The sequence below is a fragment of the Globicephala melas genome, chromosome 4, assembly GCF_963455315.2.
Source record: "Globicephala melas chromosome 4, mGloMel1.2, whole genome shotgun sequence".
Lineage (NCBI taxonomy): Eukaryota > Metazoa > Chordata > Mammalia > Artiodactyla > Delphinidae > Globicephala > Globicephala melas.
Genome location: NC_083317.1, coordinates 59,919,248 through 59,934,994, shown reverse-complemented (window position 1 = coordinate 59,934,994; position 15,747 = coordinate 59,919,248). Strand labels below are relative to the sequence as shown.

The window sequence follows — 15,747 nt, the reverse complement described above, 5'->3', positions numbered from 1 at the left end:
GCCCGGGGGAGCGGAGGAGCGAAGGCCGGGCTCCTGCAGCGGGTCCCGGTTAGGCGCCGGGCTGATCCGCACCTCCGCCCCGCCCCAGAGGCGGCCGCCCGGACCCGCGGGTGCCAGCGGGCGGCGCGTGGGGGCAGCCTCCCGAGCCTTCGGCGGGGCGGGGGGGGGGGGGGGTGTCGGCGAAGGCGGAAATACGGGAAACCTGGACCCCTGAGAGTTTCCTAAATACATGAGACCCGTGGGTCGGCAGGTCTTCGTTCAGACGCCAGCAACAGGCGTTGGGGGAGATCTCCACGGCAAAATGTTACCGACGTACCGCCCCCAAATTCGCTAACCTTCTCTTAAAGGCCCAGGTCACTGTCCCTGATCTGTTAATTATCCAACTTGTTCATTTTCATGATTTCTGGCCAGCAGTCTCTTCATGAGACCAGCAGGCCTATCTAGTACTCTTGCTCCAGAAAGCTGCATATTTGAAACGAAACTGCCCTAATGAGAGTCCTCTTTGGGTTTCACTTTTGCACAAAATTTTTTTTTAAAGGGTGTAGGCCCATGTATACGTTTTCACAGAAACAGGCTTTCTAGTTTGGGGAGGGTTTGACCGAAAAAGAAGGAAAACAACTCAGAGATTTGGGGTTTTATTGATATTCAATTTACATAGGCTCAAATACAATTAATTGAATGCATACATATTTAGTTGTAATTTACAAAGCAACTTAACTTTGGTAACTTTCTTTGAGGTATTTTATGAAGTACAGGTTTTAAAGAAATACCACAAAAATACTCAGCTTGTCAGTGACCATTTTTGTGAAATTAACAGAGAACAAGGTTTCAAGTTTACAATCCAGTCACTTTTGCTCAGTCAGACACATCATAAATCCTTATCAAAAAACTTCCAGGTAGGTACACTGGTATCCCAAGGTAGGTTAGTTGAGATTCGCCCAGAGAAACCCGTTTTTCCTCTAATCCAGTCAATGATTTCATTCTCTATGGGCATCTCGAAAATGACTTTAGCAATCCCATGTGGCTTGGGTGACTGGACAAAAAAGAGACATCTAACTAAAGGCAATTGTTATTCAAGCAGTAAGAATATATACAAATTATTCTGCACTGTCCTTCTCTTGTTCCACAGACATCACTTGTATTGAGACACATACGCCTAAAAACTTTTAATGAAGAGCCAAAGCTCATGTCTGATTTACAACTTGTCAGTGCACTTATATTGGGAGAAAATGCCCCCCAAAGTCTTTCTTAAAGAGCTAAGGTTTGTGTCTGGCTTACAACTGACTGACTAAAGCCACACATGTGAATGAGTAAATGAAGCCATACGTGGCTACTGAAAAGTAGTCCACAAATTATAATATTTTCAACCAGATGGCTCATTTCCACCATGAAAGTCTGCTAAGCTGAAGCCAAGCTTAGTTCAAGTATTCATTTGATCTGTCACTAACATGCCCAGATTTTAACATAATCTTCTAGTTTTTAAAACTCAGAGCATGGTTCTTCGTTTTGAGAGATGGTATCCTACATGTTTCCTTTTCCAAAACTGACTCTTCTGCCATATAATGTGTGAAGAGCAAGATAATCTCACCTCTGAGAGCCACCTGAAGAAACACCTATTTCTTTCATAAAGATACCACATGGCTGAAGAACCTTTCAGATAATAATCATCAACATGCAGATTCAAAAGGTCTGACTACTGAATTTACACGCTAAATAAATGAAGACATTGTATTGATAATATTTATAGTGCAAGAATCTATAAATGTTATAATAGATGCCTGAAAACTGATCCTTCAAAGTTAGTAATGATTTAGAGATTTCTTCTTATATTGTCTTCTTTATCCTCTTGAATGTATCTCAACTGTGAAAGCAGCCTATTGGACACATACTGATTCTGTACTAACAGATAAAGTGTCAAACTTCAAACTTCACTGTGAAAATGAGGCCATACCACTCAGTTCAGAATGTCTCATTTTCTTTTTGTATCATAGAAATTCAAATCCACAATATATTTCACGCTTTACTGGAGAAATTCACAGCTTAGAATTATGTATAAGAAATGAAAGGATGGATTCCTAAGGCCGTCAGAGACTAATTCTCCAATAAATGTTATTCAAAAGAATGTTAATATTAGAAGTACAAATAATGAGAAAATATGGAAATGTTCCTATGACAATTCAAATCCTTCACCCTCTAGTTTTCTTCAAGACGTTTTCTTTTGGTTCCATATATCTCTATAATTTTGGTCCTTAAGATCACTAGCTTTGGACAGCCATGCCTGTCTTGTTCTTATTTAGTAGATCAAAGGTTCTCTGAAGCATAATGAGTGAGCTCTTCAACTGCAAAGAAAATTTTCAAAATCAGATTGTTTAAATTTTTCTGATTATTTGTATGCCAAAAGTTTGCATTTAATAAAATTCTGTCTATACTGATGCCCAAATAAAAGACTAACTATAAAACACTTGATTCCTTCGGTTATCTGTCAGTGTGACTGCTAGCGTTCTTTTCATTTGCTGTAGTATTGCACTTCTTCCTACAACGTATTACTGTGTGCTTTACCTCCCAATAAGTCTATTCATCAAATGATCCAAAGTGAAAGGCTTGTTTACTGAAATGGTTTCTGAAGCTACAGTGGTCTCCCCACCATCCCCTAAACAACTCAAGTTCCACTCAAGGCCTTTGCTTGCTATTATGCTCATGTTCATCTTCACCTATCTAAAACTTACCCGTCCCACTGTTTCCATGCAGTTTTCCCTAATCATCCTGCCTCTAAACTCCTAAAGCTTTACTACTTACTTTGATGCTTAATTTTGTACTTTTTCTTTACAGTCTTTAACAATACACATGGACATCTGACATCTCTAATAAAATTGTAGACAACTTGAGAGCAAGAATTATGTCTTACATATGGACACCAAGGGGGGAAAACTGCAGTGGGGTGGGGATGGTGGTGTGCTGAATTGGGCGATTGGGACTGACATGTATACACTGATGTGTATAAAATTGATGACTAATAAGAACCTGCAGTATAAAAAAACAAAACAAAACAAAAAATTATTTCTTTTTTGTATTCATTCATTCATTCAACAAATATTTTTTGCTTACCTGTTAAATGCTGGGCACTGTGCTAAGTACTGGGTATACAATGGTGAACCAAATAGGCACTGTCCCTGCCTTCATGGAGCTTACAGACTAGTGAGGGACTCAGAACTAAAATGAATAATTACACAGATAAATATATACTTACACACTGTATGAAGATTTTCACTTGAACAACTGGAGGACAGTAGTATCATTTTTTAAAATTAGGTCAACTAGAGGAGAACTAGGTTTGGCTCAAGATGAAAACTTAATTCTGTTTTGGACATGATCAGTTTGGGATGCCTGTTAGCCTCGAGGTAAAGACGCCAAGTCAGCAAGTGGCTGTGTGAGTCTGGACTCAGGGAAGAGGTCAGGGTGAGAGACATGCTTTGGGAGCCATTGGCGCATGTGGTATTCCAAGTTAGGGGAGCAGCTAAGATCACCTAGAGGGCAGTAAAGGAGAAGGGAAGAGAATCTAACGCAAAAGCCTGCAGCACGGGGAGGGGATGAGCTCAGGAAGCGGAGATGGTTTTAACCAGCAAAAAGCAGTTTTACATTATGCTAAGTGGAAGCCAGGCATGAAAGACCGTATATTATATGATTCCATTTATATGAAATGTCCAGAACAGGCAAACCCATAGAAATAGAAAGTAGATTAGTGATTTCCAGGAGCTGAGAGAGTGAGGGATGGGAATGGCTGCTCATGGGTACAGGGCTTCTTTGGGGGACGATAAAATGCTCTGGAATTAGATAGTGGCGATGGTGGGACAACCCTGTGAATACACTAAAAATTCTTTAAAAGGTGAATTTCATGTTATGTGAATTACATCACAATAAAGCTGTGTTCTTTTCCATGGTTCCAAAGCAGGGAAGATTAGATACATTTCAAGAAAGGAATGGTCAGCTTTGTCAAATGCTGGCATTGTAAGATGAAAAGTTAAAAAAAAAAAAAGGTGTATTAACTTTAAAAGCCAGAGGTCACAGGGGAGCTTAGCTTGAGCAGTATCAGTGGAAGATATGGGGGAAGAAATCAAGACAGTGTGAGCTGAAGAGTGAGTGAGTGGATTAAATACAGGCATCCAATTTTTCTCCCTCCTGAAACACCACCAAAAGCACGGTAAAGGGATTTTTTTTAAGACGTAAGTCCACAAGGACGGAGAAAAACAGAAAAGGTGACAATAGCAACACAACTTTGGAAACTGGAGAGCGGATGGATTACTTAGCAGCCCTGAAAACGCTGAATCCTAAGCTAACAGTAGGGAAAGCTGAGAACCAACCAAATGTACCCTGAAGAATCCTCTAAAGCCTCAGGAACTGACAGGCACCTCTGCAAATGGGAATAAAGAGGAAGGGACTGCAATAAGGATTGGATGAACTTTTGGACATGTGGCCTCTCCTACTACCTGGGCAGAAGTCTAAAGTCCTATTTTCTGGAGAGGATAAAAAAGAGGGTCCTTTGGAGGATGGGGGATTAGAAATGGGAGCATGAAGAGGTGAAAGAAAACAAAATCCCAGTCTCCATAACGGGAAGTCAAAAGATAACGTCTAAAACTGAAAAATCAAGAAGTATCAACACATGCTTGTGGTTTATAAATATGGAGGTAAACACCAGAAGAATAAACCAGGTGAGTTAGATTGTAGTCTTTGCGAAAGAAATGGAGAAGAGGATACCAGGATTGCTATTTTTCTGAAACAACCCTGTAGAACAAGTTAACTCTTCATGTGAACGAGTGACTTTGGTGAAAATAAAACCTCAAAAAAGTGAAGGAGTTATAAACGATAAAATAGTGACAGCCAGAGTAGGCAACTCCGAGAGTGCCTGACGGTGAAATGGAGGAGAGCGATAGATGAGCTGATAGAGAAGGATGTGGATGACGCAGGTTTTCTAATGTAGGAGATAAGAGAGCAGGGGAGGTGCTGATGGAAAGATCCAGCTGAATGAGGGAGTCTGAAGATGGGGAAGCTAGAGGGGTAGATGGAGTCTCCTGCCAACTTGTGCTGGGACTTGCGTCCCACAGGTAGAGCGATGCTTCTAATGGAGTGCAGAGCAGGACGGGTGCAGCGACGGGGGAAGGTCTGTAGATCTGGTTATAGAAGGAGAGGGAGGGTCTCTTTTCTCCTTGAGGCATGGTCATGAGTTCAGAGTCAGCAGGAAATGAGTGGAGAGGATGAGAAGAAAAGTGAGAGTATGATCTACTCCTTGCTGAGGGGGAGGAGAAAGTTACTAACTGCAGGCACTGTGCATCTGAAGAGTGCCTAGCGGAAGCACCTTTAGTGCCCCACATGATGTTCTAAGAAATGCTCAATAATTGAATCTTCTAAAAAACAAACCAATGCATAGAAGAAAAGGATGGAAGCAAATAAAACAAAATGTTAAAAGTGATTATGTCTGAATGCTAGTAGGTTCTCTTCTATTCTCTATTTTTCAATTTTGAAAAGTACACATGTATTATATTATAATGGAAGTATTAGTCCTCATTTTTCAAAGGGAATCCTAAGTTTTGTTTCATAGAACCGAGCAGCACACATTGATGACACTATGTTCAAGAGATAACGCTTATAGCAAAACACCAAAACAACCTAAATGTTCATTCTTCAGTGGAGGACTGGTAAAATAATTATGCCACATATGTACAGTTGAATTCTAATGCAGCTGTTAAAAGAAGAGGATATGGAAGCATCTCCATGATACATGGTTAATAGATAAAAACAAAATAATGAGCAGGTTAATAGATTAAAAACAAAATAATGAGCATGGTTAATAGATAAAACAGAATAATGAGCAATCTACCACTTCTATAAAAAGCTGATATTGAGCGTGAAATTTTATATAGAAGGACCAATAAAAAGAATGAGGTATATGTATACAAGCTGATAGGGAAACATCTTCAAAATATATTACTAATTGAAAGAAGAGGGTATGCAACGGTAAGTACAGTACGTTACCATTTTGTTAAAAACAAAAAGTACCAGTGACTATAAAATGTATAATCCAGAAACTGGCAAGGGTAGATGCCTCTAGGAGGGGGATTTCTTCAAATAATGGAACAGTAAATATTCTCTCACAACCAGAGGAGCAGCTGATTCACTGGGATGACTACTAAGTAACGTGGTACACAGAGGTGCTGACCTGTTCCAGCATCACGATGGAGTCCCGGAGCACTCCTTTTAAGCGATGGGCCTGATCTTTGCTCTTTTGAATATTTTCTGCTCTTGACACCGTATCAGAGGCTAAACTGAAAGAAAAATCCCATCTTAAAGATCAAAGGAATAGCTTCTAGGCTTTCATCTCTAGAAATCATAGTGCCCCATAAATTTGCAAATAAAACAAAAAAGTAAACAAAAAAGTTTATGACTAGAGAATAGTTGGCAGATCAAAATCTCTAAAATTGGAATTAAGTTCCCTGCAGCAAAGGAATTACTGACATAATAGGTTGTGAGGGAAGAAGACTTACTTAACAGATTTCTCTTCCTGGAGGTGAAGACGGTAAAAGGACTGAGCAGCGTACTCTATCTTTGACAGCTTCAGAAACAGCGTCACATTCAATAAAACCAGCAACAGCAAACTAGGCAGAGCAAATCAGACCTGGTTAATCCACGATTACTCAGACCTAAAGCGTTGCTAGTGCAGAATAGACACACAACACCTTCAAAAATGTATATTATCCAGACTAGTTTCCAATTATTATTATTTAAATCAATTACCCCTATTTTATTGTATGAAATACTTATTTGTAAGTATTCAGTGGATGTTGAGGGAACAGTTAGAAGATAACTAGTGACAATAAAGTCCCCAAACAAGCAGGTTGGGATTGTCCCTGACATCTCTTCTCTGCTAGCAATCCCAGCCAGTGTGGATGTGTGACCACCGGTTGAGAAATCTACCATGTTAGCTTTCAAGATCTATTTTTGGGTGCTTTTGTCTTAAGCAATTACACATACATAATACTGCACTTCAGAAAGGAAATGAAGATCAATATGGATTTGATCTTAGATAGATCATGATGTACCTCTTACTCTCAGCAGAAGCCAAAACAAATTCACATTCACAAAATCACCGTTCAGCAAAAATTTCTTCTAGTTCAACTTAGACAAAATTTCAAATCCCAAACATACATTAATTGGATCATATATAAAATGTTACCTGCTAAATAAACTTACTCTGTTGGTTCTCACAATAGTATTTCAAGTGAATGAACGTATCTCATTACACATACATGCAAATACATAGGTGGCATCATATCTCTCTGATTTTTTCTGTTAAAATATTGACTTGCCCTTAAAAATACATCATATTCACTTTTACCCATCCAGAAGATTTTTCTTGAATGAAAACTAAGGTAGTAGCAAGAAAATCAAATCTATGAAATTATTGTGTCACTGAAATGGGGTATAGATCAACATTTCAACATCTGACTGTAAATCTTCTACAAAGTAATACAAAAGATCACAGATAATATTTACTATTCAAAATCGTCACAGCAAACCAATGGAAGCAGAATATGAAAATCTTTTATAAAACTCAAAAGGCACAACAAACATTTTGTATGTTCTGAAATCTATAATTAGAAAAAACAGCTGATATAAGAACTTCATTCCAAAATCCAGAGTGTATCATCCAGTCAGAACTAATTCAATTAAATGTGATGGACTACGTCAAGATCCAAGTACAGCCATGGAGAAAACAGTAGTCTAAATAAGACTGGCTGAGTAGATTCCAGTAGAACACTGAGATTCAGACTAATTGCCCCAGTGTTTCTCACCCTACAATCCTCAGATCATTTGCATCAGAATAACCTGCACGTGTGTTTTAGAATACTACTGATTCCTGATCCCTACTCAAGACCCACTGACTCGATCTGTAGGACTGGGGCTGGGAAATCTGTATTTCAGCAAGTGATTCTTATGCACAGTAAAGGGTAAGGACCACTGGTCTAACCAAGTAGAGTAAATAAAATAGCATTGTTGGGATTTCATCAGCCTGCATATAAAAATATCCCCTTGGGCTTCCCTGGTGGCGCAGTGGTTGAGAGTCCGCCTGCCGATGCAGGGGACACGGGTTTGTGCCCCGATCCGGGAAGATCCCACATGCCGCGGAGCGGCTGGGCCCGTGAGCCATGGCCGCTGAGCCTGCGCGTCCGGAGCCTGTGCTCCGCAACGGGAGAGGCCACAACAGTGAGAGGCCCGCGTACCGCAAAAAAAAAAAAAAAAAAAAATTCCCTTTAAATTTATGGTACTTCCCTAAAAATCTATGATGGTAGAAACAAATCAGATTTACTTTAAAAAACATTTACTGAACGTGTATTTGGTATTCCCTCGAATTTAACAGTTCTTCTGAAAATCATTCAAAAACTATCAGACTGAAGCATATAAAATTACTGTTTTTGTAGGCCAAAATTGGTCAAATTGTGATAATTTCTATATAACAATATACAAATACATTCAAATTCTTTTGGAAACCATTAAAAGATAAGTGAGGACACAAGCAAACTAAGCGTTCAACACAAATACTTACAAAATACTCATCACCACAATAAGGATGGTGTTATAGCTTTCAATTTCCTTTTTCTTTCCTGCAAATTACAAAAAAAGGCCGATTTAGAATCAGGATTGTTTAATTTCATTTGAAAAGTACTGGAAAAGAAGTTTTTTAAATTATTTGTAAAGACAAAGTGATTTACAGTGAATTCCCTGCACCCCTCTTCTGACTTTTGATATCCTGAGTATTAGTAAACAAATCTACAAAAAGAAACCCTGTTATCAGTTCTGCAAATTTGGCCTATATTACAGATTAATTTGTTCTAAAATTAAACAAGCAATTCAATATATCATGTATGATCTCTAGCTAAGTTCCATCTCTGCAAATAATATTTGAAATAGTTTTACGTATAATGCTTCCCTCCTTAAAAAAAAACTTTCTTAATCATCCTCACCTGTTCTCTGTTTCCCAAATTTTGTTGCCAAGTCCCCAAATTAAAGAGCTATTAAGTTGAAATGGTAGAAAAACATATTCACACTAAGATGTAAACCTTAGAAAAGGATCTGATAATGTAGAAGGATGAGAAGGTATGACAGCTTTATAGCACTGAGAGGGAGGGAACAACAGTTAGTAGGGGCAAGATGTCTTCAAAATTGAGAGTAGAGATAATCAAAGTCACCTTCTATCTCTGCAGTTTTGCTAGGCTGGCCCTGATAGTACATAAGGATTAAAAGCATACAAACATGGTAGTAGATTCAAGAGTAGAAATCAAATGTGTACAAATGCTAGGCAGGAAGTTAATGAGTGAAGCGTCCAGCAATAGGGTAAGAGTCGTGGGGACTGGTGACCTGGGGAGAGTGCACGCTCGGTCAAATGGGGCAGCTACTACTAAGCTCCAACCACCTGCTGCTACGAAGGGATGTGGGTCCAGGGCTGCCAGATCTGAGATTCTATATAAAAATGTCCAAGGTTTAAAATACCACGTGGGCCCAGTAAAATACTTCTACTGGCCACATGCCTGCCATTTTGTAACTGCTCCTTTATACTTATATATTGGTTTTCTTTAAGGAAACCAGAGTTCGACAAACATTATTGGAAAAGGAGAGGAGAAAGGGAGACCTCCTAACTGACATGTCTTATAAACAAGAGGCATATTTGGCTTCATATAAAATAAACTTATAAGGAAAAAAAACTTTCATCTCTGTTTACCAGGTAACAGCTACCTGTAATATCCCCTTTGGCATCTAAGCCCAGGTCTCCAGAAGAACGCTGAGAAGAAAGTTTAGGAGCTGTTTCTGCTGTTCTGTTGACTGTTCGCCTTCTCCTTCGTAGGCCACTAAGTTTTCCAGGGTCTTCAATGGGCTGATTTACCATAGATTCTTCCATTAACAAATCTGATTCTAAGAAGAAAAAAGTCTTTAGATAGTGGAGAAACCTTCTCAACTATAAGATACTGGGGGGTTGGTCACTGTTTTGTTCTCAGTTTGCTTTTTTTTAGACCTCGGTAACTTTCTTTAACTAGTACTCAGATTCTTATGGCCTAGATTCAAACTTTACTCTTAATGAAAAGTTTTGTATGATGATCTCATAATGAGGCTGCATTATTCTAGGAAGAATGAACTGTATTAATTAATGACAGGATCATCAGAGCAAATCTGCCATGTGCTATATTAAATATTAATGTAGAGATTTCAGTTATGGAAACAACCCACTTACATTGGATCATTAGAAAGATTTCCAAGATAGATTATAGTACTTGATTGTCAATCTCAAAGGAAGGGGAAGCATATAATAGTTCTAATTTACAATGAGGGTTTGCAAAAAAGGAAGCACTAGTAAAGAAAATCTGCCAACAACCTATCAATAAAAACCTCATTTTCCACATTTGTTTTAACCTTTCCCTTCACCAGATTTTTCAGTAGAAGTTCATTATCTAGTGGCCAAACTCATTTCTGAGTTTCATTTTTCTAGTGATCCGGAGCTTAATAATCAAATAACCAAAGACAAGGAAACAAGGAAAATAAATAATCAACAAGCTGGATGATGAAGCCTTAAATTACCCTGAGTTGACTGGCCACCACCTTTCCTTTAACTAAAATTAATTATGTTCACATATGTATATATATATGTTTTTTCCTCATGTATATTTTAAAGAATATCCAAACAGAACAACTACATCACCTCCCCAGTCTAGTACCCACCTCCACCAAATCCACACATGTACGTGGTAGGTACCATTGCTAGGCAGGCCTGCGTAAACCCAGGAGAGCTGCATTGGTAAGGGAGATGTGGGCCTGAGGAGGCTCCAGACCTTCGTGGGTACAAGTGCATACTTGTGACCGGATTACCCAGTCCCTCACTGCAGTCAGCTTCCTTGGCTCCTTACAGAGGGAGGGAGTGTGACAGCTCCTAACTGTGTGATCTTGGACAAGTCACTTAACCTCTCTCTCTGTGTGTTTCAATGGAAAAAAAAATAACAGTACTTATATCTCACAGGGTTGTAAAAAACAGGTTGATATTTATAAAGCACACAGAACAACGTCTGGCATATCACAGGCATTATATAAGTGTTTGGTAGACCAATGAAAATGAGAAGTTTTGAAATTCCAAGTGGAGTAGTTGGAACCACTTCAGCAGGAGTCATTCCAACATCACCTACCAGTTCCTGCTATGAATCCAAACGAAGAATCCATCCATTCTGTTAATAAATGCCATTTTTACAAAAACAGATAAATCAAGAAATTTACAAACCAAGCTGTTTGAAATAGTCCGCCAAGGAACTCCAGGAATTCTTCTCAATTAAAGATTTGACAATGGCCCATGGTTGTTTTCTGTATTTCAAATCTGTTGAAACTCTAATAGATAAGGAAGAAAGAAGAATATTTAATTTACAAATTTTAATTATATTATTAACATTACAATTAGATGTAGGAATGAATTCAGCGGAAAGCCAAAAGGATTCAAAGTCATTAAGACTATTAAAAAAAAAATTGTTCACTGATAATGAATTCTTTAAAAAATTACTGGGCGCTGCTAAAATTTCATCAACTTGGCATTTTATTTCTTTCCTTTCTCTAACCCTGAATTTTCTTTACGTAAATAGCAATAAAGGCTCAAAATAAATTTTAAATTTCCTAAATGCCTCGTATAAAAAATCTCTAGTGGTCATACATTAGCTGCAAGTCACTACATTAGCTGAGACTAGGCCAGTTGTGTGATGGCCCAGCACCATCTTCAACACGCCAACATTTCTGGTCTCCCATCGCAACAGAGCTGTTTACCGCCCACCACGTGCTCCTCAAGTCTCCCAGTCCCCTTGCCATTAAACGGGGTCCTGCGAGCATTTCTGGCCACTGGACTGCGAGCACAGCTCTACATCTCTCTCTTCCAGTGGCAAATGAAATGACACGTATTCTGGATTGTGCAGCCCCGGGAGGTCAAAGCCTTCATCAGCCTGGGTCCTTGAGTAAGGATCCCCGCCCCTCTGCGGATTGCCGGTGGACACGTAAAGCAAGAAATAAAGCTTTGTTGTGTAAGGCTACTACTAAGATTTTGGGATTGATACGTTTACCAGCACACAATGTAGCCTGTCCTGACTAAAACACTCATTTACAGCAGCTCACCTCAACCGGCATTTCTGCTTTGAAGATCGGATGATATAGTATCTGTTCAGAGTATAGAAGTAATCATGGTAGGGGACATCGTGTGCCAGCACTTCTGAATCTACCAAGTAAAACTGTGCTTCCCGACTTTCTTTATACAGTCTCTGCCAAAATAAGATTAAGTTTTTTTGCATGTACATGTTTAATACATCAAATTTCTTGCCAATATAGTGCCTATATACTCGAATTCCTTCTCACCAATTACAAAAAACATGAGAAGCCTATATACAGAGCCAGAAGGGCCACCATGTTGGCTGTGAGATCTATGAATTGAGACGGGACCTGCAGAAATAGTATTTGCTACCTCTCTGTCACTTCACTGTATAATTGTTTTTTTCCTTTCTTTGAGGCATGAGGAGGAGAAAGGAACTACATAATCTCTCGTGTGTGTTAGTAATTTATAAAGAATTGCAAATGTTCCTGGTAGGGAAACAATTCAAAATTCAATTGAACAAAGCCAGGACCCCACTCTAAAATTCATCAAAGTTTAACAAAACCACCCTTCACCAAAAACGTGAAGGAAGGAGACAACCAAACAAAACACTGCTTTCCCTGAACAGCATCAGAAGTGGTTGCTGGCCAAATCTTTCTCATTTTCACCTTACCGATTCTGCCCATCCTCTAAGGTTATCAAAGACCCTCCAATTCAAAATACAAAACTTCTCTTAAATGTTTGAAAATCTTTGGAAGAAAAATATTTAAGTCCTTTTGAACACTGACGGACAAAAACTATGATGGCACAACTAATTCAGATGTTAATAAATATTTTCTAACTTTGCAGAACAGTTATACTATATGTCAACAACAACTGGCCAAACATAAACCCCACTGTATGACAGTGACATGCTGGTCACACAGTAGACAGAGCATTAAATATCTTACAATCTCTTCCTCATATGTCACAGCAGCCATCTAGTTATTTGGCTCTAACCCTTGACATGATCCAGTAAATCAGATTCCAGTAGTGTCCTTTTAAAAACCATTTATTATGGAAAAGTTCAAACATATACAAGAGTAGAAATGAACATTATACAATAAACCCTCATAAGCTTATCAACCAGCTTCAACAATATTAACTCCTGCCCAGTCCTGTTTCATCTGTACCTCTCCCCATATTCCCTCCCTCTACTCCCATCCTCTGCCTGACTAGATTACTTTTAAACAACACCCTAGATACCAGCATAATTTCATCCAAAAATACATCAGTATATCTCTTTATAAATTCCTCAGTATATCCCTCTAAAAGATAAATATTCTCTTCTTTAAAATATAGCTACAATACCATTATTGCACATAAAAATGAACAATTCCTTAAATCTCAGAAATACCCTTTTACAGTTGGTTTGTCTGAATTAGGATTGAGTTAATTTGGTTGATATACCTCTTAAATCTCTTTTAACCTGTACACAGTTTCTCCTCTATTTTTTTCCTTGCCGTTTATTTGTTGAAACTGTCCTGTAAATTGGTGACTAGGACCTATGACAGGCATCTTCCCTCTTCCCCCATGCATGAATCTTTTGGAATACTGGCAGCATAGACATACCTGCTTTTCAGTGGCCGTGGTGCACTTTCCAGTTAGTGGATTATTAAGGACTATAGTGTAGGTCATGGTTCTCAGTTGGTCACCTCCAGGCTCTACATTCCAAGGGGTAGATACTATATCTAATCACAGCAAATATAAAAAGAGTTAGTTCTAGAAATTTGAGGGGTATGGCTTGGAATGGAATCAAAGAGGGAGTTTTTGGATTATTTCAATTTTTATTTTTGACCAATCCTAACTTCCTTATCACTGTGTTATTAGTTTAACATTAAACAAGAGTAAAATCACATGTTAGGCACTCTTCTTGTATGTGACATACGCCCCATCTCTGATCCATTTACTTCTAAGTTGTAGTCTATTAAAAAACTTTTTTCTTTTCTCTAGAAGATAAAATTAAAAGTCATTTCATCAGTAGGCTTCTTTTCAAAGTCCCCAGTACGTACAAAGAGAAGTAACGGTGCTGGCCTTATTAAACAGAGATAGAACACTTCAACATTTCCATCACTGAGGACAAGACCTTGAATTATGCAGCAATATGATCTGATCCCAACTTGTGGGGAAATCACGTCGATGAGAAATCATGTAGTGTTAATGGTTTATCTGCTGAGATCTTTAATCAAGGAGGGAGCAACGGAATATAAATAAACCATGTAACCTTTTCTATATGAAGAAAGCTATAGAATAATCTCTCTGCATTTATGGCAAGATCTTGGTCAAAATTCTCTTTTATTTACTTAGCAACAACACAGTGAGTAAAAATACACTCTGAACGGAAACGTATCTTTAGAACATAGCACCACACGTTAACAAAGGTCCTTTAACAAGCGAAACACTAGGAAAATATAGGTAACAGCATCATGAACTCTATTCAAAGATCTGACTAAGCTGGCTAATGTTGTTGGCACAGTGGATTTAGGCAATTAGTATATCTGGCTGCTATTCATCAATGTCCTAAAACATAGGAGCATTTATCTAACCCACTACCCATCATCAAAGGATTGAAGCAAGGCTTTATGATATATCCAATTTTGCTCAACTTCTTTCATTTACTTAGGCCTAGAGATTTAATAAGGGATCCTGAAGCTGCCTTTTGCGTATCTAGAAGAATTGTGCAAGCAAATTAAAAAGGCAACATTACAAACCATGGGATCTACAATACAGAATTTGCTGTAAAAATGATTTATTCAGTTGTCCAAGAAAGAGATATAAAATTAATTATAAAATACTTTTCAAAAGATCATTTTAGTCATAGGTCAGCCTGTTTCAGAAAAATTATACAAATAGTCCATTGTTAATCAGCAACAGAATTTAAAGATATCATTGAATTCTGCCATTAAAACTGCACACCATTCAACAAAGCAACTATCAACAAAGATGAAAGTGTCTCTTCCACTTGTATCTTCACCAATGTTGCCAACAAGCCTACTGAACATAATGTGCCAGAACATCGTCTACTTCAGAGACAGAGAGTAGAACAGTGGTCATCAGGAGTTGGGGAGAGGGGGAAGTGGACAGTTATTGTTTAATAGGTACAGAGTTTCAGTTTGGGAAGATGAAAAAGTTCTAGAGATGGCTGCACAACAAAATGTGAATGTACTTAATGCCACGGAATTGTACTTAAAAACGGCTAAAACGGTAAATTTTATGTTATGTACATTTTACCACAAGAAAAAAGATTGGTGAATCTAGGTAATGGGTATAGGTTTTATTATACTATTCATGCAACTTTTCTGAAGGTTTACATGTTTTTCAAAATTAAAAAGTTGAATAAAAAGACTTAAAACTGAGCTTTGAATTACAAAAGTAGTGTCATACAATAGTAAACAAAGATTTAGAAGAATCCAATTTAGATAATTTTTATTGAAAATTATTAAGAATTACCATCATTTTTAATAATTTTAAATCATTATTAAAAAATAGATCCAGCAGTAGCCATTTTAATGCTGAAATTAGGTTAAATCCACAAATAACTGACCATACTAAAC

The 15,747-nt window shown here is 38.1% G+C and overlaps 1 protein-coding gene across 1 annotated transcript in view; it reads right to left on the bottom strand.

Moving 5' to 3' along the window:
- Positions 1-619: 619 nt before the first annotated feature.
- GRAMD1C (GRAM domain containing 1C) overlaps positions 620-15,747 on the bottom strand; it is a 79,992-nt gene continuing 64,864 nt past the window's right edge. Inside the window, 8 exon segments of the mRNA XM_030836818.2 lie at positions 620-2,339; positions 6,212-6,317; positions 6,537-6,647; positions 8,597-8,654; positions 9,784-9,960; positions 11,312-11,415; positions 12,184-12,326; positions 13,766-13,884. Of these exon segments, the coding sequence (XP_030692678.1) occupies positions 2,259-2,339; positions 6,212-6,317; positions 6,537-6,647; positions 8,597-8,654; positions 9,784-9,960; positions 11,312-11,415; positions 12,184-12,326; positions 13,766-13,884 (899 nt within the window). The 3' untranslated portion in view covers positions 620-2,258.